The following is a 25,137-nucleotide window of genomic DNA, read 5'->3' as shown; positions in this document are numbered from 1 at the left end:
ATGGAAAAGAATGCGTGTGTGTGTGTGTGTGTGTTTGTGTGTGTGTTCAGTATAAATCTAGATTAAGCATCTGGCCACACAACTTACTGAATGGCAATCTTCCCACACTCCACAGCTAAATCAATGCTTGGAAAATAAAATCAATTGAGAAACACTAGGACAGAACCACAAAATGCAACTCCTTTTAGTGACTTCTATAAAGCACGCATGTATTTTGCCATCTTTGGTATATGAAAGGGCATTACAGAATTAGAAAGGTAGGTTACAGTATATCACATAATACTTGCAATTTGTTTATTCTGGTTTGTAAGAGCTGCCCGCTCTGGTAGTGATTAGTAAGTATTAATCCACTCAGTCATTCAGAGCTCTAAGTATATAAAGAAAAAACAGTAGCACAACTGTAACTACAGTTTTTTTCCTTATCAAAATTTTACCCATCTGAAAGCAATGTAAGAATGTGCAAAATTTGAAAACCTGGACTCTGTCAGAGAACAGATAAAAATCAGAATTGCTTTAAAGCAGACTTGTATGAAGCTTTTGCATTCTCAATGCATGTTAAAACTGAACTATGGGTCAACAGTAAATTTGCAAATTGAACCATCATTACCTCAGAATTGTGTTTATTCCCTTTGACTAGACTAGAACAGTCTTAAGTTTGCACTAAGTATGGGGAAACAAGTGCCTACGCTGTAATGACAGAACATCTCACCTTGAGAAATTTGGCAGTGCTGTAGTTTGCATTCCTGGTTTCTTCAAGAGCATCTTTGTACTTCCAAACCACATGGTCTGCTAAGATCATCACAAGTATATCCAGCTCAGTTTGAAATGATTCTGGAAACCTCTGAGTTCGAGAAACCTAAGCAGGGAATAGATCATCACTTGAGAGTGTACAATATTGCATATTAAACCTGAAAATACATTCAGGCCAGGAATAAATACAATAAAACATGGGTCATTCAAGAAGTATATTCCTAGATTTCCCTGGATCTGTTCCAGGTTTGAACCCCAAAAGACAGAAAGTGGTAAATCTTCAAATTCCAGCACAAGTACACCAAGAGCATCTTTGATAATCAGGCAGAAAGGTCAAAGCATTGATCTCCAGCTAGGTAAGGTCTGCTGAAGCAAAGTAGAGTTTCTAGATCATTTATTTGCTGTCTGGCATAATCACCTGTTGGGTAACCAGTGGAAATAAGAGAACTCTTATTCCATTTCCCACCCATTACAAAGCTGATGCAACTGTATTTTTGGCCCACCAGTTCTGTACAAGCAAGAACAGATTTGAGCCTAGCAGGGAATATAATGTTTCTGTGTTTAAAAGAAGTATTTCACAAAGTATAACAGCATTTATTTTATTGACAAAGAAATGTCACACTATGTGTATTTCCCAGGATACCATATTTTATATTTTCCCTAAGAGACTGATTGCCTACTTAATCGAGATCATGTACATACTTACCTTTGTTTTCTTTGTATCAACTAAGTGTTGGGCCATTGATTTTAAGATAACTGCAAAGAAGAACCAGGAATGCTTTCAAAAGAAAGAAAAAAACAAGATTAGGAAAAATTATTATCTGATAAATACTTAGATAAATAGATGGACTGCATTTCTCAGTAATGAATGATAAACTCTACGTGACAAATAAAGAGACTAAGTGCCATGTATTTGAGTGACATCAGATCCTGTCCTTGGAATGGAAGCCATCTCAGGCACTTTGTCATTGTTGCTCTGTGCAATAAGAAGCCCATAAACACCACATCTACAATCCTTCCATTCCTGCTGAGCACTGTGTTCATTGTTTGCAGGTAACTGGCAGAAATGTATGACACAGAACCTCTGAGAACAGAAGCTGAGAATAAACTGCCTTGTCAGTTTCAGCAGATTGCTAATTTGGCCCAGAGTAGGATGTTACTTGTTTAAAAAATAAACAGAATGGTTCTTCAAATACCATTTGTAATAGCTAACAGGTAGGATACAGATAAATATTTGTATCATCACATAATTTGGGAAATATGTGAAACAAATACCATCAAAAAGCTTACAAATTGCAAAAAAGCTAGAACAAAATCAACCACAAGTACTTTTGCATGGCCCAGGTTTCCTGTAAGCTACCTTTTCTGCTTTTTTTCAGGCTATTTTTTCTATTCCAGTGGCTCAGCACAGGAAACTGAAATTGGTTCACCCTAAACAGTTGAACACATTTTTGCCACTGGGAACTCCTGATCTGGACTCTCTTGTATCATAATAGGCAGGCTCAGTGATGGGGCTCGCACATGTATGAACTTTGTAGACCTGGTTTGTTATGAGAAACCTCAGGAAACCTCATTCTCATTTTGGTCACTGTCAATCAAAGGCAGCAACTGAAATAAGATATAACTGCCTTACTTACAGATGAATATTCTTCCTGCATCTTCCAAAAATGAAACAAAATATCCTAAAAGTAACTGCCTACATCATATTGTGTAAGAAGTTTCCAACTCAGGCTGAGCTATAACAGAAAGGAGAAATTTTTCATCATGCAGCCCATGGCATTCTAAGAAGTATGTTATGCTGAGAAACTGTGGCAAGTATGGTAAGTCTGTCTGTTGAATCACTGCAGGATATGATTTGTGCAAGTTCATTCAGGGAAAGAGAGGATAAAGAGATGTAACAAGTAAGTTTCATGGAGAAAACCAGTAGCAGAACTACAGATGTGCCAGTTCAAGCTACCACTCACCTTTAAAACCTGCTTCACTGTTACTTGGTCATTTATCTTCAGAAGACCACTCATATTCTTGGCCAGCTCCTCATGAACAGTCCTTTGCTCAAATGATTTGGTCCTGAACACATACTGAAGAAAAAAGGAGAAATAAAGATATCAAAATGTACACTAAAACAAATATAAATTAAACTCAATAGGTGAAGATAAATTATTTATACACCACTAACTGCTGACAATCTTTGCCACAAAAATACCTTGATGGAACAATAAACACACAGAGTTTAATTCATTTAGCAGTCACAGAACAACACTGCTCCTTACAAAATCCCAGTTTTAAACACAACTTCCTGTTGATTTCAGCAACATGTGAATCATGAGGAATTTCTGCTCAAAATCAGTGCTACGATTTACTTTTTCAATAGGGTATATGATCCTGACACCTCTTAAACTGTCTTTCAAGCCATTTCACCAGAAAAAAAAAGAATGAGCAAGCAGAGGAAGCACGGAGGGGTTTTCACCCACCTAATCAGGGCTACCTTCACTTGCTCCTTCCAGTGGCAACAGCTAGTCAGAGCTAGTAACAACTCTTCATCCTGAAAGGCGTAGAGCACTCACTGGAGCTGACAGAAGGGGAAAACTATACCCCCTTTTCGAAATCAATCCCTCAAGACAGGAATTTATCCACCAGAGTGCTTAGAAAGCATTAATCCAGTATGAGTTCTATTCAACAATTGAAAGTAAGAATTTGGTACTGGGATCCATTGCTCCTTCCCTAAAGCAAGAGCTCTGCCAGTGAAGCAGTTGGGATGAAATACCTTTTAAATCCAACCAGGTAGGTAAAAGAAAGTAATATCACTTGAAAATACCTTATGAATAATCACCCTTGTTTCCAGAGCAGGTGCCATAAGCTTCTCACTATGCAGTTTGGGTCCAGTAATTTAAGTCAGTGTAATTTTTCATTATTACTGCATCTAAGTGACTCAGAACTCTCAACTTATTTCTCCAAACAGCATTTCTAAAGTAGGTACTCACTTCCTTACAGATGGATGAAAGCAATTAACAATTACTGGCTTTTGACTGTTGATGGAAATGGGAAAACAGGCTAAACGAACTCTTGGTATAGCCTAATAATCACCTGTTACTTCAAAGATATTTAGCTGCAACAGGTGTCTATGGCAATTTTGAAAAGTAGAAGAGGTGTGAATACCCATTTTAATTAACTACATTTAAATGTTACATAGGTTATTTAACTTGGATATATACCGATGATGAGATACTTGCTGGCCAACAGCATTATCCATACTCATTTAATGGATATTCAACTGGTACAGAGAACAGGGAGTTTATCTTTAAAGAGCCCACTCCTTTGTTTTTTTAATTAATGGCACAGCTTGCCTGGAACCAAATTCCACACACAGAACATATCTATATATATTCTCTAGATATCCCCTTCTTCAAAACAATAATAGATTAAAAAAAGCTGAGTAAACAGGAAACAGTTGCAAGAATCTGAACTCCACAGATGAGAAAGGAATTTATGTATGATAGCACATACAAAGACACAGGATCTTGAAACTAAAATGACTTAAGATAATAATCAAAAGCTCAGTTAAAAAGCTGTAGCTTCCTAAGAAACATGCTGTCACCTTGCAACCATAAAGGGCACCCAGAAGTACCTCTTACATAAAAACTACCACTTATGGATCCTTTTCAACTACATTGAGAACAACTCTATACATGTATAATACAGATGGCCATACATTTTAAAATGATAAATCTCATCACAGTCAAGAGGAATGTTGCAAACTGTGAGCAAGTTCGCTCTCTAAAACTGCCTGAGGATGGAGGGAGGAGGTGGCTGGTCTCTTCTGTAAAGTAACAAGGGATAGGGCAAGAGGAAACAGCCCCAAGCTGCACCAGGAGAGGTTTAGATCGGATATTAGGAAAAATTTCTTCACTGAAAGGGTGCTCAAGCATTGGAACAGGCTGCTCAGGGAAAAGGTGGAATCACCATCCCTGGAAGTGTTCAAAAAAAGGTGCAGATGAGGCCCTTAGTGACACGGTTTAGTGGTAGACTTGGCAGTCCTGGGGTAAAGGCTGGACTTGATGATTTTAAATGTCTTCTCCAACCTAGCTGATTTTATGATTCAAATTACAGTGAATGTCTCCCACTGGTATTTATCTAGCTGAGGTTTCATGTTCTTTCATGTATTCATTTCCCCTTTCCTTCTCTCAGCCTCTGCAGGGTGGGAAATTCTTAATTCCATTCCACAAAGACTGATGCTACACCTATGCTCCTCAAAGCTCAGCTGAAGCACATTTGCGCTAGGTCTTGCTTATAAACTGCAAGCTCTAGGCATTAGCTGACTATTGGGAATTGTTCCTCCATACATTTCAGTACCCTTTAGGAATGCACTGCAACTTTCTCCTCCTATGCTTGCCCAATTTGCTATCCTATGAAAACAAAGCTGCACTATAACAAAGGAAACATGAGCAGCCCTTTGTCCTTCTCAACAAACTAAGGTTGCAAGCCAGGATGCAGCTGAATTTGATGGGAAGGACACTCCATGGCATGTCCCTGCTCTACAAGCCACCCTTAGAGCAGAGAGGCAGTGTAATTTGCTCAAAGTGACACAGTTCTCTGTCAAGAAGAAGTGACTCAGCCTCTTCCAAATCTTACCTTTGTTTCCTAACCAGAGTCACCCTGCCTGGCAGAAAGCTATGGTGCAAATGCAGAGAAAGCTACAAACAAGTACGAATAAGAGTAAACAGGAACCCCCCCAAAAAAAAACCCCAAACACCCATATAAAATAGTTAATAATATAACAACAATCATACCGTCACATAAGAATTGATGCAGTTATCTAGTTGTTCTTCATGGCACTTGGCAACAATGTTAGTAAGAACCCTGCAAGATAAAAAACGGAAAAAAAAGGTAAAAATCAAGTCCATTTATGTCATAAGGCAGAGAAAGCCTGTCTGATACATCACTGTACTGCTATTGTAACCTCATTTAGACAGTCTATGGGGGATGTGATCTACATGATGAATAGCATTTGCAGAAACCGCCCTACTGGGAAAATCCAGTCACTCCTTGGGCCCTCCACTTGCATGGACTATGTTGTTATATATGCATTCATCTAACAAAATGCATCCAGTTTTAACTATTATAGCCGAACTGACATTTCAGCAAAAGAAAACTACTAGTTAACTAAAGCTTATACAGACCATGGGCGATTTGGAATAAGAAAAATTAGAGTATGTTAATGAAACACTGAGGCAAAAGCCTCTTTCTCTGGGAGTGTTACTTGGCAGGTCATCTCAGATATTGGTAATTCTGTAAAGCACTGATACTTTGCTTATTATAGCACTGTTAATCAAAGACACTGTTAATCAAAGACAAACACAAGCCTAGGCTGAAGCTCAAGCATACCCCCTCTCCTGCACTGTTTGCCCAAAAGTCTGAGCACAGCACCCTCTCATTACTGCTCAACAGGTAGAGGGCTGGGCATTTTGTGCAACCACAGATCATTTGAGCTTCTGCAGATCAGCTTGGTGATCAGTAATATGGAAGAAGTGGAGTCATGCTGGCCCCAATCTCACAACCTGAGCTTCCACTAACAGCAGAGATGGCGCTACTTGAGATCAAGTGTTTTGGCAAAGTTTTCAGTTCAATCTGTTTCTGGGTCATCTTTCTTTGAGAGCATCCTGTTCCAGAAAATACAAGTCTGAACAAGCAGTCTTCTTCAACTTAACCATAAGATTTCCTCTTGATTATTGGGATCTCATTTTTTCAGGATATTTAATACAGAAAAGATTCTGCAATTTTATAATCTTATTTTATATTGAAAAAAATGGGGAGGAAGGTTCATGACTCTCAAATGTCAAAAATTACTGAACTGTATCTCAAATTCAGGGTTATGCTTAGTAACAGTATGACAGAAAGTGATTATTAATATGCCTGACTGTGGTCCACATGTAAGTAGTCATTTTGACTAGCTTGATTTATGTATTTACTGCTAAGTCTTATTACTGAATTCAAAAGCTTGATTTTAAAATTTATTTTCAATAACAAAAATTGATCAAAATTTTCATTTCACTGTGTCTACAGTCTAAAATAACTGTCACAGTGTACAGTGCACTAGGAGAAAGTTTACCTACTGAAAGTTATCCATGTACTATAAACACTCAATCACTAGAGGTGGCATGGGGCAGCTGACCCAAGTATCTCCTCCAGTGACAGAGCTGTGACTCTTGAATCAATCCAGCATTTTTCATAGATCACATAGAGAAGTAAAACTTGTAGTAAAATACAAAACCTACAACAAAATTAGCTGTGCCCCTTCTGGTCCTTCAGCCTTTACTATGATTTGAAATTGAAACAAGTTTTGGCAAAGATGAGACAGAAATGATGACATGACTGGGACCCCAGACAAGTAAATAACCATGAGAGAGTATAAAAGGAATAATGTTTCTTCCAAACACGTAAGCCAATCTATGCTCTCATTCTGCTGTTGTTGTTTTTAATATGTTCAACACAAGCCGCTTCAAGCTATTCAGAACAAATTACAATGTGTGTATATATAGGACACATCAATGAATGGCACACACAGCAGACACGCATATCCCTATTGACATCAACCCTACTAGCACAAAAGCTAACACACAGAGAAGAAAAACACTGAGATGAGACTCCTACTTTTGTTGGTTTTTTTTGCCAGGTGGGTGTATAGTCAAAATCTGAGCATGAAAAGGTAACATCCTCCCATTTCTCCACCTAACCATTAACGTTACTTTTTAAACAGCTGCTTCTGCTATAGTACTTCTTTTCCAGTCAGTTAACCAGTGCTGAAATTCTTCATTTTCTCTATCTAGCCTTAACATCAGTTGATTTGTTGGTGATAAGGGAAACCTGAAAAGGTCTGACTGCCTCTCTCCCTTTGGAAACAGTATGCAATGATGAAATCACACATGTTCACAAGGAAAGGTTCTTCAAATCCTACTGCCTAGGTGCAGTAAAACTGGACTTTGCCCTGCAAAGTGCCATGGTCCTTTGATAAAGGACCTTGAAAGTCTGGCTTTCCATGGCTAAGAGGAGTAATTCTGCCTCCTTGCTTCTTTAAGTTTTCCTAATTAAACTTTATTCAGGAGCTAATTCTGAAGAACAATCTGTGGAAAGAAAGAAAATACACTGACAGGAGATTGGTCTAACAGGGTTGCTCAGAAAAGTTGTCATTTTTTCCCACTAGTTGTATTGTCATCCTCATGTTTAGTTTCTGGCAGAAGTACAACAAAAACACCACTATGTCCAAAAGAAAATGCAATGAAACCTTCTGCCTCCTGCAGAGACCAATAATAATCTCTACAGTATTTTTTTTTCCTGCTGCCCTTACTAACAGCATCAATAAAGACAATTTGATTATGTGAGGGGTCAGCGACTTAGCAGATCATTCCAGCTGTTTGTCTGCTCACTGGAAAATGCTTCCATTGCTTTTCAGTTATTGCTGATATACTCTAATTGAAATTCCCCAAAACAGTGCAACCTGGTTGTTCAACTCTGCATTGGATACGGCAAGCTGCTACGCTATTCCTATGCTGAACAACACATCCTCAGACCCAAACATAAACCAAAACTGATACTCAGCTTTGTTAGAAAGCACTTAGCTCCTTAAGAACCAGGCCTCTACCTATAATCGCCTTAGGGTACACAGACATGTCCCCCGTGGTAAATAGTGCCCTGGTTCGTATCTGTCAGCCACATGATACTGTGCTCTTCCATTCATTATTTGCAGAGACCTGTGTTAAGGGAGAAGCAGGCATTCTCACCTACTAAGTCTAAATGTCATAGTGAGCCTTTGTAAGAGCAGCTATAATTGTACTAACATATACGCTTGCACTCTAGAGAGAATTCTTTTCCTCATACAGAAAATATTCAGATACCTGGTTACAGCTGTTGTAACTTCATCATCACTGTTTTGCACCAAAACCCAGAAGAGTTGATTAAGGACTACAGGAAGAAAATTCATAATTACATGGATTTTCTCAATCCTCAGCAAATTCTGTAACAGAAGTAAGAAAGAAAATGAGAGATTTCTAATACGAGCAATGAAGGCTCATTACTAGCTTTCCTGCTTCAGCAGGTAAAATACAGTGCAGCCACTGGTGTAATACTAGGAAAACAGGACAACTAAAGAGAGGACTGGTTCTCCATGAAATTTGTTCTAAACACAGCCATCAACACATCTGCAGGTATTGTCCAAATCTCCAAATTCCACTATTTTGCTCTACCCTGACTTAAGGGAGGAGAGAAAGACAGGGAGAAACGTAAACCAATTCTAGTATTTCACTAAGGATGCATATGTAAGTGCAACAGAGCAACACTAAACCATCTTTTAACAGGATCTGAGGCTTGGCACAGGTTGAATTAACAAAGTTGATGGGTAGATGCAGCCATGCTCTAAATGAGATAGGATGGGAGACAGCTCTGTGACCAGTAACGCATCTGTTACATCAACTAACTCTAACTGGAGTTGCCATGGACCCCATTGCCTCCTAGTAAGTCTATGTCATGTTTAGAATTGTGCAGTGATTGATCAGTAGAGAGAAAGCCCTAAATATAATTTTATAGCATAGTTTGTGTTGTCAGTTACTTTACCTTACAAGAATGGATAAAGTTTGAGGTAGGAGGCTGGGATAGATCCTTTTCCCTTTCCTGGCACTGATGGAAAAAGTTATTCAGGTATGGATCCTAAAATGATAACCATTCACATTAATGTGTATTATGGAACAGATTAGAATTCAGCTCCATGAATTAGTTACAGCAATCACCTGTAATACTGATGAAAACATGTCGTCCCCACCACCTTAAATGTAAGACATAGAAAGATCAACATACTCAGCCCAAGAAACTGACCAGCACAGTTTGCTATATACAACTTATTTCTAGGTGCTTTGGCCACTCTTTTTCAGTGTTGTGAGCAATTCATTTGTTGGCTCACAATCAAAAGGATTTCAATGGTCAGATTATTTTCTTCTTGGTGCTCACGGTTTATTTTCTTGCTGGTTACACCAATATTCCACATTTTTTTCTGTTGGTATGATCTTAATTAAGTTATATTTTTCCTTAAAGTGTGTATTCTATCACTGTCATCTTGCCCTTCTACTCAAATCACCTTTAAATGTTAGAGAAATAAATTCATGCAAGATTATAAAATATCTTTCAGACATCCCTTGACACTTTTTGTTCGTATGCAGGTAACAGAGCTAATAGGGAATTTGGCTTACCTGAGTATTTACTGTTGATACAACAAAAGTAGAGACTTTGAAAAGTGGTTTCCCACTATCTACCCATTTCACATCACAGCCAATCTGCTATCAAAACAAAACCAAAAAAGTCACATTTTTCCACTTATACATACTTACTCAACTCTTCATCACGTTTTCACTGCATAGTTTTGCAAAAGCACATGTGTGAACTGTGCTGGCTACCATGCTTTCACACTACAGAATGACTGCAATACAAACCTACTTTTCAGTGCAAGCCCACAGATGTTACCATTCAAAGGACCAGATCACTGCCGCACCCTGTCCTCATGACAATGGTAAACCAGACACAAGGGCACAGAAGTAATCCAGACTGGACAGGATCAGTGCGAAAAATATAATATCACACCAAAGAACTGGAGAATGAATCATGATTCTAGATCACATCAGCAGGACAATGAGTGTCATATGGCCTGATTTTGTGAAAAGGGTTATTTTTAACCACTCTCATTCATGTTTTGGAGAAGTTAGGTATGATGGTATAGACTGCACAGTTATAAAATAAACTTTTTCCATATACACTGTGAATCAGCAACATATGGCTCTGAGTCCAGTGGTACCTACATAAACTAGTTTATATACTCATAATATACACATGAACATTCTAAAACAGATACCCTATTTATTAGCATTTACACTTGCAGATAAGTGCAAAAGCAAATCTGATCTCATGTAAAATGTGCACCATTTGAGCAATATGAAAGTATGAATTAATACCTTTCCACAAGTTGGTTCTTGAAGGCTCAAGTAATTGGGAGGCAAACTGCTTGCCACTGGCACGTTGTGTTCTTGGGAAGCTAACTGGGCATCTTTCAACAAAGGAAGCCATGCATATCCCACTGTGGACAAGAACAAATCAATATGATTCTTTGGAAAAACAACCTTCTCAAGTTCAAAGGAAGACAATAATAACCAGCCAGAAATTCTGCAATCCTTATTTGAATGCACATAATTTATATTTATAATTGAAAGTAATTCTACTACAGGTACCTGGTGTTTCCAGAGCCTCTTTCTTTTTGGCATTAGCTTTTGCATTTATGTCACAGGTGACATGATAAAATGAAAACAGAATGTGGTGTTTCTTATGGAGTTGAGTGGGAAGTTCAATTTTCACCTGAAATGTAAAATGTTATACCTCACTTTAGTTTAAAAATCAATTAAACCAGGCATCAGAGATGATCTAAATGAATGGTATCTCTCTACGCAGAGGTCTAAGTACAGCCTGCCTTCAGTGACTAATGTTTGTCTGCATGGGCTATAGATGCATGCTTAAGGAAATTATTTTGAATGATCATCCATTTTTACTTAAACCAGCTTTTGTCTTCTCTGTCCTGTGCATGAATATTTGCATTTATGATGAAAGGGAGTAAGATGAAAGAAGACAGAACTGAAGAGTGACAGACTCTGCTTAGAAGTGATCACCTGCACTCTAGCAGCCAACTCAATACACATCATCACTTGCATATTTACAGGATGACCAAAGCAGAACCTAAAATGACATCTCTGCTTCGTCATCATTTCATGGCAAAGACCAAGTAATAAAGGCTGATATGAATATAAACTTTTATTTAGGATTTCTGCAGAGTCTTAAATACCATATAAATCCCATATAATATAAAACCCCTTGCACTTGTGAGCTATGATAAAGTTTATCCAGGCTAATCCTATGCTTATAGTAAAGTTTAGAAATTGTTGACAAATGCTTCCAGTATTAAATCAGTTTATAGGTAAGAATCTAATACCATAAACACAGAAGTGAAATGGAGATTAAGACATTTATAACATATTACATTCTTTTACAGACTGCACTTCCTATGAGGAACATCTAGGACAGGTGCACACCTCTTCCAGCCAAATCAGCTATCAAGAGCTGAATTCAGCTCTTTGTTCGAGTCGAAAGTAATCTGCCCAAAACAGATGGCTCACTAGCATTACATGAAGGACATTTTCAGACATGTTAAAACCCAAACCACTGCTTGCAAAGGAGTCGTGGGGAGTTCAAGAACTCTGAAAAGCTAATGCTTTAAGTTCCAGCTCAATTCCTAAACATTAATTTTAAACTTGATACTTCACATGTACATTATACTTCACATGTATATTATCTGCTGGTCTTGCCTCTGCCATTTTATCATAGTAAATTTCAACAGAAAAAGGAAGTTCTTCCAAGAGCAAGCCCAGAGTTTGGAAAATGCTGGCTATATACTAATGCAGTTTGCCAGCCTCATCACTACATATAAAGTAGTAGCACAAAAATCCAGAATAGATACGTGACATTTCTAGGCCACCAAACACACTAGTCACTGAAAGGGTGAAGTTTACCTTCAAAAAGCCTAGGGAATTAATATTTGGTGTTGGTGAAACATAAAGATGCATGTGTGACTAATGTTTGGCAAAGGTGAATGTATGAACTCTATTCTACAGCTACATCCTAGAAAGCACCAGCTAACTAACTTGCTGCAGCCACTACAGATCACTGTACATTCAGACCACTGGATTAACAAGAATGCCTCAATGCAGTTCTTCTGTCTCATAGAGGGATTTGTTTGAACATTTGGCTAATGTTTACTATTTCCATTAAATTCAGAGATGCAGCTGGACCTTAATGTAATCCAGACATGCATTTTAGAGAGCTCGACTGTTCATATTTAATTCTACAGCAACTTAACTGTACTAAGAACACCTTACAAAAGGAAGGATTCACTGATCTGATTAAAGAAAAAACAAAAAGTGAGACTGTATGTAAAATCTCCATAACACAGGCCCATCCAGATACACTGTCAAGTGTAACAGAAATATTCTTTACACATACTTTTCTGTCTCACTGGGAAACATGTGGGATTGACAGACATTTAATGAAAGAAAAAGCAGACTGACCTCATCATAGAAGTCAGGATTCTGGGAATGATGTAGCACAGCGGTGTAGGCTGCTGAGGTAAATAATGGTCCACCTGGCTTCCCATAAATGCACTGATAAAAGTAACATGTTTTAATTACATTGTGAAATTCTGCTGATGATACAAGTCCTAGTATATCTAATATGCTTGTACACTGAAAACAATATCATGAAAGATTGATAATTACTTTGATTCAATATTGAAATAACTATTTTAAGTGCTCAAACCTGCCATTTTTTAAACACACTTACAGTAAAAGTCCATTGATTCTGTGAAAATTACCATACACTCTGCTAAGCTATGCAGACTCCTACTTCTTCCTTGCTGTTATCAATTTTTGTTTTCTGCAAAATGCTTTACAAAAGCTATTTCACTTTTATGCAGCTCAATACACAACATGATGCTTTTACTGACTGTTCAATGTTACAAAAGCTATACCAGTTAATCTCCTTGCTGGCAGAGTCCAGTCTGGAGGCTTTTGATTACTGAGTGATGGCAACTTTATTTATTGGTTGGAAAACTACAGTACAGAAATGCTATGCAATAGCCCCTGGTCAATAGCTAAGTTAAGAATTAAGTCTAAGGTTCTTCTAATTTTGTGCCTCACTCTTTTCAATCAAATGTCCTGATCTCAATGAGAAAAGTAAGGTACATCGTAAATTTTAGAATAAGAAAATTACACTGTAAAAAATGGTTCAGTTTCTTATCATTGCCTTCTTTACCCTCCATCAGCCAGAAAACTGGCCCTGCAACATGGCATTTTGAGCAGGAATCACTATGACCAGCTGGGTTCAAACAGAACCATGGTGCAAATGTAGAAGCGTTCATGACAACATTCACTTTCTAATTGTTCCGTGTTAGTATAGCCCTGATTCCTGGGTTTTATAAGTAATGTCTTCAGAAATACTGTTTTCTGAATATACTCTTGCTGTGCCTCACCTTCAATGGCTTTGATCCTTCTTCATCAGAGCTTTTAAATTCAATGCACACTGTTATATTCCTTGCCTGAAAAGACAGGAACATATGAAAACTTACATCAGAAATGGGGTACTCATAAAAAAATAGGCAAACTATAAGGGTTGAAATAAGCACTTTTCAAAATCTAGGAGAAACATGCAGATGGTTTATCAACATTTAACATGACTTTAAGTCTCAGTGATAGCACCAGAAATAATATTTCCAAGAAGAGCTGGCAAATGCAAGCCCGGTCTCAAATTGACTGTGTAGAAGCAGATTATAAAGTAACAAGCATTTACCTGTGTCTTGTCCTTAATTAATTTCCAATCACCATAAAAACAGTACCACATTTCATGTAAGAACTACAAACATTATCCAGATTAACTTTATTTTCACATCATTTCATTAAAATACAGACCTGAGAATTGTGAAAAAGCTATTCCACATTATCTCTCTTTGAATCACTGATACAACTAATCCACAGATTCAGTTCATTCAAGTTGTTTTATGTTTTATGATTGTTTTATGATTGCAAAATTAAAAAAGGTTAAAAGCCAAGCCAGTGACATCACCGTTTCCCCTCCTTTATGATGAGTATTCCTTCACTTCAATGCGAGCTCATGCAGTAAACTACTACCCAGTGCTGGCTTGAATTGGCTACATACTGTACCTTGTTGAAGTATTTTTGGCTATCATATTTGAGGTGTTTTGGGTATATGTATATTTGGTTCTTGTAAACTCTGTAAGGTCGAGAATATTTTGTTGATTCCTGTACAAACTCCTCAACTTCCACTGTAGGTTGATACTCCTTTATGTCATTAAATGGCTTGATTGGAATAAAAGACGAAGTTACACAATCTTCAAAAGAACAGAAAAGAAACCCATCACATATTATATCTGTTTTTACAGTCTTACTACTAAAAATAATTAATATTGACTATTTACTTGGAACAAGTAAAATCCTCAATTCTTTGCCTTAACTGGTGAAGAATAAGTAATGCTGTAATGCAACAGATCAAATCCTGCATTAAATAGCACCCATGTTACCTCAGAACAATTACAGTATATCACCCTTACATGATATATCTCACTTGAATTAAATACTACAGCACTGAAAACCTCTTTTGACACACAGAGTATTTGATGGCATAACAGCACCATTGGTATACAGACAGTTTTAACAGAATATCCTGAAATGATGTTGTTTCTAATTAATTTTACAGCTCAATATCTCATTCAAGTTTTTCTATTAACTAATAACATTGTAAACAAAATGAAGAAACAAGTAGTGCAGAAATAAATACATGATACAACTGGGATAACTGAAATCAGATCAAGAAACAAAAGATGAAAATGAGCACTCTGTCACTCAGACAGGGAGAGATGAAAACCAGAGCATACTCTGTCTGCCTGTGTCACTACATTAGTGAGACATTTAACTTCAGTATGGAGAACTCAAAGGCTGTTTGCACAAAACCAGCTATAGCAGCAACAGGACCTGCTACCAGCTTTGGGGCCTTGACCTTCCAGAAAGAAGAACAAGCAGGGACCACACAGCACACATGGGAGCTTCAGGAAGCTTTTCCTCTCTTCTCCTTTGCTAGAGCTACATGAGTTTGGCTTCCCCATATGCAGCAGGAAAGGCAGAAGTTTTGTTTCAGGTTAAACACTCAGACAACATCCCCTGATACACCACTGGCTCCAGACCTTGTAGTAAATTAGGTCTTATAAAAACAAAGATCTACTTCTGTTGTCTACTGCAAATAGATGCTAATGTGAAGCAGGGTAGCTTTGGTCTCTAGAGAAAAAACTGTACTGGCAAATTCTTGACAAGATCTTTGGCCAGCTTCCTTTTCAGTGGCTTTTCTTGGCAATAAAGGATTTTAGCACTAGTCTAACACAACTTATTTTGGGTGGGAAGGAGGTGTCAGAACTGATTACTGCTATTACAAGGCTTCCTTCAGAGCTGGCTGAAGTCAATAGAGTTTTCATGGAGATTTTAATGAACCCTACAGCATGGCAATTTTCTGGCACAGTTTTTAAATTATTTTACAGCCTTATTCAGAATAAGATAAATTTTCCCTATACCAAAGAAAAGTTTAAGCTGTTACTCTTTAGAGTGAGGGAATTTTCATTGACTTTCCACAGGAACTGGGCACTTTACTAGCACATACCCTCTAAAGCCAGACTTCCACTTGGCCACAGTGCACACCCAAACTGCTTGGGACTATTTTGCCTACTCCAAGCTAACAGTTTCTTTTAATTTCAAAACTAAAAATTGCTTTTGAAACGTTAGTTAAACTGACTTTTTATCTAATACCACATGAAGATGGTATAAAGATGCATGATGATAGACTGTAGAGAAATTCAGGGGTCCTGAGCTTTTTGCAATGGTGGGTCACAGAAATGTGGCCCCTGAAACAGAAAATTTAAAAACAGGTAAAAGGATTCAGTTAGAAGCATTGTGTCTGCAGGTGCTGAACTGAAGCCAGAGTGGCCTCGGAACAAAGCCCTCCACCTAGTCTGCGTTCTTCAAACCTGCTACGTCTCACATGTGCTAATTCAGAGAATATGAGCATCATAGTCCATCAACAGTGCAAGACTCTTAATCTCGATCTACAGAAGTCCACTCAGCACCTTGACCTAATCCCTTAGAGAGCAAAATGTGGTACTTGGACTTTCACCACATGTAGATCCACCATTCTGTATTGCTGGGGGATATCTGGACAGGTAGCGGCTAAAACAAAGAATGGTGTAATTAAATCAAAACAAATCAAACATTTATCTACACAATGGGCACTTCTACCAAAATTGTCTCAAGTCAGTAGCTATGGTTGCAAAGCCTATGACAATGCCCTATTTAATGATAATAATCAAAGTGCAATCATACTTGGATGTTCCAAAGGAACACAATCAACTGCAATCTCCAAACAGCCAGGTATAGTCTGTATTTTGCTAATCTTCTCTGCTCTGCAATGACAGGAATGAAAATATTTCAGAAAGCTAGAACAAAAAAATCCATCACAGAGATTAATTTAAAATAAAAACCAGACCCCGATTTAAGACAAATATATAATTAACACATTTAACATACACCTATTGGCTATTATACCCATTACATATCAAACACAACAGCAGGAAAGAAACATGGTTTGTGTTGTTCTTCCTTTCTTGGCCTCATCCCTGCGTTCTTTATGCAGCAATATTACAGCATATTTTGTAGAAGAGAAAGAAACTGATGAGCCAAACCTTATCAGAATTAACCTGTTTATTTTTTCAGTCTAAAATCTGAATCAAATGTTCTCTAAAAGGAATTCAATGACCACTGAGATGAGTACACAGCACCAGGGCTTCTGCAACTGCCATGCTGAAAAGGGACCAAGACATATTCCTTGTGCCAAAGCAATATGAGAAGTCCCAAAACTGTGATGCAGTTATCTAGAAGATGCTTTAGACAGACAAACCCAGAAGTGGCGACTGAGAAGAGTGAGTGAGAGAACAGCAATAAGAATTTCAGTAACATTTCTTGACAAGTAACAAACAGTAGGATGGCAGAGGAGATTAAGGGCCTGATCCAATACCTACAGTTAACTTCCAATTTTTCTATGAGCTGATTTTATATAAATGGAACAGAAGTTACTTAGATTTACTAATTTCTAGGCATATTTAGAGTAGAAGAGACAGTAAAAAACTTACGGTTCAGTTCTCCTGTCACTTGTCCAGTATAAACAAAGACTGCTTTAAAATTAATCTGATTTACACCTTTGTGAAAGGCTATCCAGCCAACTGCTATTCATTAATTTACACACTGTTAAGCATTTGGAGAAGATTTTTCCTTCCAATGTCGACTCTGCAGATTGTCATGGAGACTCAAACAAACAAAAGCAAGGAGTGGGGAAACCATTAAAGAATGGGGTTTAATTTTACTCTCTCCACCTTCTCCCTCCTTTTTGTTTTCCCAAGATAATGTTCTCTTGGTTGGCTGCTTCCACCTGCATCTCCCCTGATGGAAGCTAATTTAAGAAATCACTACCTTTAGGTTATAACAACATTTATGAACGTGCCAAATGACGTTTTAGTTTTCCTGGCAAGTCCAACTTAAAGCACTTTTGGGCAGGTATTAGGCTAATGTGAAAAACACTAATTTAATATGTCCAGTTCAGTACACAGTGCTAAATGAACAAAAAAAAATCTGTAAAAATGATTCTGCACAGCTTTATAAAGCTTTTACTTGTCAAACCAAGTTAAAAACTGTTCCTTACCTTCTGTACTCTGCTATTAGTTTAATCAAGTCTTCCATGGAAATCTTATTACTTTCTTGCCTGAATAAAGGTGAGAATCGGGAGTCTCTGTCAACATTTCCCTGATTATCTTTAAACACTGGTCTATAAAGAAAGAAGAATGACATGTCTATAAATATTCACCCAATATGTATATTTGAACATCTGAAATTGTCATGTAATCTTTTAACAAGGTTACAATACGAATTCTTACACAAATTCAAGGGCTTCTTGCAGAGCTTCACACAAGGAAGCTCCTCCAAGCTGTACCCTTGCAGGAGCATAGGCTAGTTCAGTTTACTTGCATGTCCTGTCCTAGTCCTGCAGACACTTAAGATCTTGTTTAAACTTATGTGAGGCACTCAGTCCCCACTGACCTCACTTGCAGTGACTGCTCACAGTGTGGAATTGCTGGGGTTTAATGCTAGAACATTAATCACCATCCAGTTCAGTATCCACCATTATTTTTCCCCCCTCTTCTATGGCTAAGTCTCACTTGAGAAAGCTGGAAGTGTACAGCACCTCACCAGAGCCCACTCTCTGCTCCCACCTGCCACTCCACCACCCTGGCTGCAAGGCTGCCTTCTCCAGCCTTTCAGTAAGCTCTTCAGACAGCCCCAGAGAGGCCATCCCCAGCTGACAGCCACTAACCCTGAGCCTGGTGGGACTTCACCATCTTGCTCACACATTGAGGACATCACCTCTCACTTCAACAAAGAGACTGACTTCTTATTTCAAGGAAGCATTTTGAAGAATTCATTACAGCAGTAAGTTGTTTTGTCAAAGAAGATATTATCCAACAAAAACCATAATAATTTTAAGTAACAGAAAACACGGCAAGGTGTCAAATCCCAATCACTACATCTCACCATGTAAAGAAATGTATGCTCCTGTAGAACCAGGTTAGAGACCTCTACTGAATCTTTCTATGCATTAAATATGTTCCCCAGGAGCATGACACCAACTCACTGGAGTTAGCTTTCCTACATAAAACAAGTTTATGAAGCACTCACTAAATTTTTCATGAACTAGCTACAAAATGCCAAATGAAATGGAAAAAAAAAAAGGATATCTCTCTGTAACTGGGAACAATAAGTTTCAGCTGTTGTGCACATAGGAAGACATTCCCAGATATTTCCATTCCTGCTCATTGACACTTCCAAGATTTAATTAAGACATTCCAGTGCCCTTTGTATATCCCCAGGGGTCACACATGCTGGCTGGACTGGATAATGTAACAGCTATCCAAATGAATGAACCTTGGATTCATTGCTTAACAAAAGTAAAATGTTCTTGACAGTAAGTGCTGTTCTGTGAATAATTTGGCCAATCTTGTTTCCTTAATTTACTTCTCTGTTCCACTGCCAGTGAGAAAAAGAATTGATGCCAGCACACATTACTGCCAGATGCAAGATAATGGACTAAACCTTTGGAAGAGGATCCCAAGAATAAGTATAAATACACTGTGTCTTAACTTAATTAACTGCGTGAAGCCCCACTATTTAATTTCTTTGCAACTGTAGAGAACAATCAACTCTCTTCTATCAGATTTTTGCCTCTAGCAGTTAGCGAGAATAAGGTCCACACCAACTTGGCATGTCAAAAATCTGAAGTTAGTAGGGAGAAACCAGACTTTCTGGCAGCCACCACTTCACAAATCCTATTAAACACCTGTCAGGAAGAAAAAAAGAAGAAAAACAAAAAGAAAAAAAACCCAGAAAGAAGAAAAGTTAAGATTTAATAATTATTACAGCTACAGTATTGGTGGCACTAAGAAATTTCTTGCCCTCAGCACTGCTTCCTTTTCCAGACTAACAGAGAGGACTAAAACACTCAGTGATTTATGCTGTGCCACTGGGCTCTGCAATGTGATGCTGAGCAAATCCAGGCTCTCCTGGAGCTTATTAACTAATTCCAGTGCGGGATCTGACACCAAGCAAACTACTGCTCAGCACAGCAGGGTGCAGGGGCACATATCAAGGCAGGGTTGGGGATGTTCATGGTATAAAAGGAAGAATCAGGTCTGTGCTGGAAGTAGCTCATTCTGAGTCAGTGGTCCTGAGCACTATCTCCTGGGAGGATCTGGGGCATGGCATTGTCACCTTTTCCCCTCCAGCCACTCTGTTTTGGAGTCAGAAGGGCTTTACAGAGTCCTCCTACCTACAACCACTCCTCCCCAGCATCAGTGTTCCCTGGGTATCATATGCCCTACCTCTACAACTGCTCCTTGTGAGTTCAGCAACATAGACCAAAGACAAAATTAAAGGCATGAAACCAGGTACCACAATGCAAAACACGTAAGTATTTTTATCCCTCCAACTTACATGATACTCCACTCATGTAAAGTTCTTGCCTCTACAAGAGCAATTTAGATGTCCACTGAAAACAAGATAACCCTTCTTAAGAAAAGGCATGTTTTATGCACTCAGGGAAGAGTTACATGGCTTTCTGCTGGTCACACTGTACTGGTGTCTCCATTCCCCTGGCTCATTAAAGCTGAAGAATTGCCAGAGCAGCAAATATTGTGTGTATCACATCTGCAGTTAAGTAACCACAACCCATGTTTTGCTAGATCCTTTCAGGGTGTTGGGTGAAGGTGGAGCAGGAGTGCTTGGTGTCACAGTGAACATAAAGAAGACATTTGAGAATGACAACTGTCACACCAAAGAGTAAAGGAAACATAATAAGTATTGTGTGCAGTTCCAGTGCCCTCAACATAAAAAGGACATGGAACTGCTGGAACAAGTCGAGAGGAGGGCCATGAGGATGATCAGGGGACTGGAGCACCTCCCATATGAAGACAGGCTGAGAAAGTTGGGGCTGTTCAGCCTGCAGAAGAGAAGGCTGCATGGAGACCTCATAGCAGCCTTCCAATATCTGAAGGGGGCCTACAGGGATGCTGGTGAGGGACTCTTCATTAGGGACTGTAGTGATAGGACAAGGGGTAATGGGCTGAAACTTAAACAGCAGAGGTTTAGATTGGATATAAGGAAGAAATTCTTTCCTGTTAGGGTGGTGAGGTACTGGAATGGGTTGCCCAGGGAGGTAGTGAATGCTCCATCCCTGGCGGTGTTCAAGACCAGGTTGGATGAAGCCTTGGGTGGTATGGTTTAGTGTGAGGTGTCCCTGCCCATGGCAGGGGGGTTGGAACTAGATGATCTTGAGGTCCTTTCCAACCCTAACTATGATTCTATTCTATGATTCTACAGTCCAAGAGTCCAATATTTGTCTAATATATTAATGATTCTTTACTACCAGTTACTTATTTACCAGAGAGATTTTAATAAGAAAAATTTCACAGAATTAAAATCCTGAAATAATTCTAAAGGTACAAATTTAGGGGAAAACAACAGATTTCACTACAGAAATTGAAACATCACCTCAGTATTTAAGGTGTTTCTATGATTCTACTGTTCTGACATTGCTAGCTAACAGACTATAATCCTAAAAAGAAACTGTAAGTATGGGAAACCTACATAATGTTCATAATTTAACATTGAAAAAGCCACTTTTTAAGTAGTGTCTTACAATTTGTCAAAAAATAGCTCACCTCCAGGGTTAGAGATTCAGTGTGAGATCTGCAGCTACTGTAAATCAGTGCAGCCTTGTTACCTTCAGCTACATCTACCTATACCAGCTGAAAACTGAACCAGAAGCTGCATATGCTGCTGGAGGATTAAAATATTAGGCTGTAAAATGTGAAGCTTACGAGAGTGGTGAAGGCTTGAAAGAACAGCAAAGTGTAAAAACTAATCTGTGAGTGAGGTTTCCCCACATATACAATATGTAGCTCAGGCACCTATTTGCAAACTTTGGCAATTGTGGCAGGAATATGAGAATGGAAGATGGATTTGACACCCTGTAATTCTAACATGCCATAATTATACCTGTGAGAGCACACAGACACCAGATCCCACCAACATCAGCAGGGAATCAGGGAGGAACCCTGAGTCATGCTATTGAATGATGCTAGCAAACTGGATGCCACAGAAGGTAATTAAGAGTCTCAGTCACATGTACAATACTTAACTGCCAAGATTTTGGCTCACTGAATGTGTACATTAAAAAAAAAAAAAAGAAAATCACATTGTGGCCATCTGCAACTGCTTTAAGAGGGGAAAATTTCCACACAGAACAGGAGTGTGGTTAATGCCAGAATGAAATAACTGGAAAACACATTTCCAAAACCAGGGTTTAGCTATTTATCATAGCCAAACCATTTTTCCCCCTGTAGTGCGACAGCCTCCTGTGGAAACTTCTATTTTCAAACTGTGAAAATAGAAATAGGTTTTATAGGGATAAATTATACTTTGCTCTTACCAAAGAGAGTCCTGAGTAATGTTAACCCACAAACAGGTGTAAATGAGTGCAGAATTTGACCTAATGAACTAAATAAAGTTCTTGTGCAACATCACTGATACCAGCAAGTTCATACATGTGGTGTATTTAGTAAAGGATTTCTAAACTGTTACCCCATAATATAATGAATAACTTTTTATACTGAAAAAGTGTAAGAGCTGAAAAACACACCCAAGTGTATTTTCTGTAATTAGTTCTACAGATGGGAGGAAAGCTTCATAATAGTATAGGCACTGAAGCACTGAAGTAAGGAGGCCATTCAAAAATACTGCCTGCTGGAACTGAAGCTTGTCCATAAACCCCAGCTACATCCTCGGCCCATGTGCAGGCTGTACAATGCACACATGTAAATCTGTAAAATGTTGAAACTTGCTGTACATCTGCCAACACCACAAGCATATATTCCCATTTATATTTGAGAGATCACAGCCAGAAGTATTGTCTATATAGATACATTTAGGAATGATTTGATCCTGTCACAGGGAAAGAAAAAATACAGTATATACACTAAGTAAAGCATTTTTGATCTTCTTTTCTAAGACTGTGAACTGCACATTGAAAAAGAAGCCTGCTTTCTCCGGAGCACACACGTACTGCTCCTTTTCCTCCTGGATACTGACAAAAATGTATGTCAATAAAAAGTAAATGAACTCTTCAAATAGCTGTACCTTGCATTGTGTTTTCTCTTTTGCCATTTAAGCATCATATTCTAAAATCATAAGCTTTCCTCTACATGCAACAGGGGAAACTGTGCACTTGGGTGCTCTGTACCTCCACACCAGAACCACATAGCCCCACAGCTATCCCTCACAGTTATGTGCAATGCTACATGACTTTTTCACCTAGCAATTGCTCCTCTCCTCCTTACTTTCTACAGCTTCAGGCTGCCTGGCCTGCCATGGTCAGAACAGATGCCAAAGAGAAAAACGAATGTTTTTACTCAGTAATCCAGTTTTCCTTTTTATAGGGAATATAAAATTTTATATTCCCTGCTCTATGCATGGCAGAAAGAAGGGAGAGCTGTCACAGGGACACACAGGAGGGACTCAACCAGGGAGCTCTCTCATTCCAGGGCAGCCATAAGCTGAAGAAATTACAGAAGATTGAGAACTAAAAAATTGAGAGGACAGAGAAAGGAATTACATAGAAACTTGAAAGGAGAACAAAAGAATTAAGTCATATCTGGTTTTGTGAGTTAATGTGGTAGATGGGAATCAAGAGGCACAGGAGTGCCCCAGTCTTGATGGCGAGACTAGCAAGAAATTATCCAGGAGGAGAGAAACATCAAAAATTCATTATTACCACTGCACTGACCTGCAATGAAACTTGAGTGACCTGCCAAACAACAAAATAACAGCTCTCTGTTGCCTAATGACCACTAAAAATACAGGAGTACCTGAAGCATAATCCCTTAATACAACCTCCAAGGTACTATTTTAGGGGCACCATAACCTCCAAATCCTTGGTTAGATTTTTCTTAAAACCTGACAGGCATCATTACAAGAACAGGGCTTCAAACTTGTGCACTTCTATTTTATGTGGCCAGTGCAACTCTATTTCAGACTGTAATTATCTTTGTAGGAAATTCTTGTGGAAACTGTAACTTTGAAATCTCTTTGGTAATTTGTCGCACCAAATCAGTGGGGGGGCTCACAATAAATTGATATTGTGTCAGCCACCTTTGCTACTCCACTAGGTACCTAAAGAAAAGATTCCACCACATTAACATTTAATGAGATAGCGACTGACATTCAGCTATGTGAATAACAGGGCAATGCAATAACAAAGCTGCAGGATCCTTTGGGGTCCTGGACCATGCAGAAAGCTCCGTTTAGTTTCAGACAGAAAAAGTGGGAAAGAATAAGAGGATTCAAGTTCAAGAGCAGAATAAGCTGTTAAATGCATATAAAATTATAACAAGAATTAATACATACCTCACTGACCAAGCAAATGGCATACGGTATTTCCCCAGCTTGCTGCAGAACTGTCTATTGGATTTTAACACTTTCTGTGCACACTACAGAAAAGAAAATATTAATTATTCCATCAATATAATTATAATATCTGAAATGCAGCACATAGTACATCCAAGTACTCCTCTGCTGAAGAGGGTATAGTGTCCTTAAAATAATTTAGCCTGATACTGCCCTTTGTAGAAGGTTCTGGGAATACAGCAAAGATATCACAGATGAATACGATGATGCTCACAAATTAACCCCCCTCATCCTTCAGTCAGAACTGCATTAGTTACAGTTATTATTACAGTTTTCTCTAATACACCCAGTGCAGATGCACTGCCTGCTTCCAGGGAGAAAAAGATGCCCACCAGGGAGAAAAAGATGCCCACCCCAACTTTTTTCATATACAAAGTGCACTAACCCATGATTTCAAAAAGACTGCTGAAAGAGAATTTCACTCTGCTAAGACATAACTACCATGAGAATGATCACAAATGGATTTGTATGTTGCAGACAAAATTATATTTCATTCATTCCATCAATGGAGCTTGGACATTTGTTTTTTTTTAAGCATTGACCTCCTGTCCTCTTCAGCAACCACACACTGGTGAGTTTTGTAAGCCCAATTTGCAATGTCTTCAGCTTCCAATAGGATGAGGCTGACAAA

The 25,137-nt window shown here is 38.5% G+C and overlaps 1 protein-coding gene across 3 annotated transcripts in view; it reads right to left on the bottom strand.

Moving 5' to 3' along the window:
- The window catches only part of DOCK10 (dedicator of cytokinesis 10), a 159,637-nt gene that overhangs the window by 36,600 nt on the left and 97,900 nt on the right, over nucleotides 1-25,137 (bottom strand). For all 3 annotated transcript variants that reach the window (XM_034063895.1, XM_034063894.1, XM_034063897.1), the window contains exons 14-28: nucleotides 24,447-24,529; nucleotides 18,136-18,258; nucleotides 16,764-16,843; nucleotides 14,544-14,731; nucleotides 13,856-13,921; nucleotides 12,897-12,989; nucleotides 11,013-11,136; nucleotides 10,740-10,861; nucleotides 9,984-10,070; nucleotides 9,355-9,447; nucleotides 8,640-8,758; nucleotides 5,538-5,607; nucleotides 2,715-2,828; nucleotides 1,457-1,528; nucleotides 710-856 (exon numbers count right to left, since the gene is read on the bottom strand). In XM_034063895.1, the coding sequence (XP_033919786.1) occupies nucleotides 710-856; nucleotides 1,457-1,528; nucleotides 2,715-2,828; nucleotides 5,538-5,607; nucleotides 8,640-8,758; nucleotides 9,355-9,447; nucleotides 9,984-10,070; nucleotides 10,740-10,861; nucleotides 11,013-11,136; nucleotides 12,897-12,989; nucleotides 13,856-13,921; nucleotides 14,544-14,731; nucleotides 16,764-16,843; nucleotides 18,136-18,258; nucleotides 24,447-24,529 (1,581 nt within the window). The remainder of the gene's footprint in view (nucleotides 1-709; nucleotides 857-1,456; nucleotides 1,529-2,714; nucleotides 2,829-5,537; nucleotides 5,608-8,639; nucleotides 8,759-9,354; nucleotides 9,448-9,983; nucleotides 10,071-10,739; nucleotides 10,862-11,012; nucleotides 11,137-12,896; nucleotides 12,990-13,855; nucleotides 13,922-14,543; nucleotides 14,732-16,763; nucleotides 16,844-18,135; nucleotides 18,259-24,446; nucleotides 24,530-25,137) is intronic.

This window comes from Melopsittacus undulatus, chromosome 6 (assembly GCF_012275295.1).
Source record: "Melopsittacus undulatus isolate bMelUnd1 chromosome 6, bMelUnd1.mat.Z, whole genome shotgun sequence".
NCBI lineage: Eukaryota > Metazoa > Chordata > Aves > Psittaciformes > Psittaculidae > Melopsittacus > Melopsittacus undulatus.
Note: the sequence above shows the minus strand (reverse complement) of the source record. Positions and strands in the feature narration are given on the sequence as shown.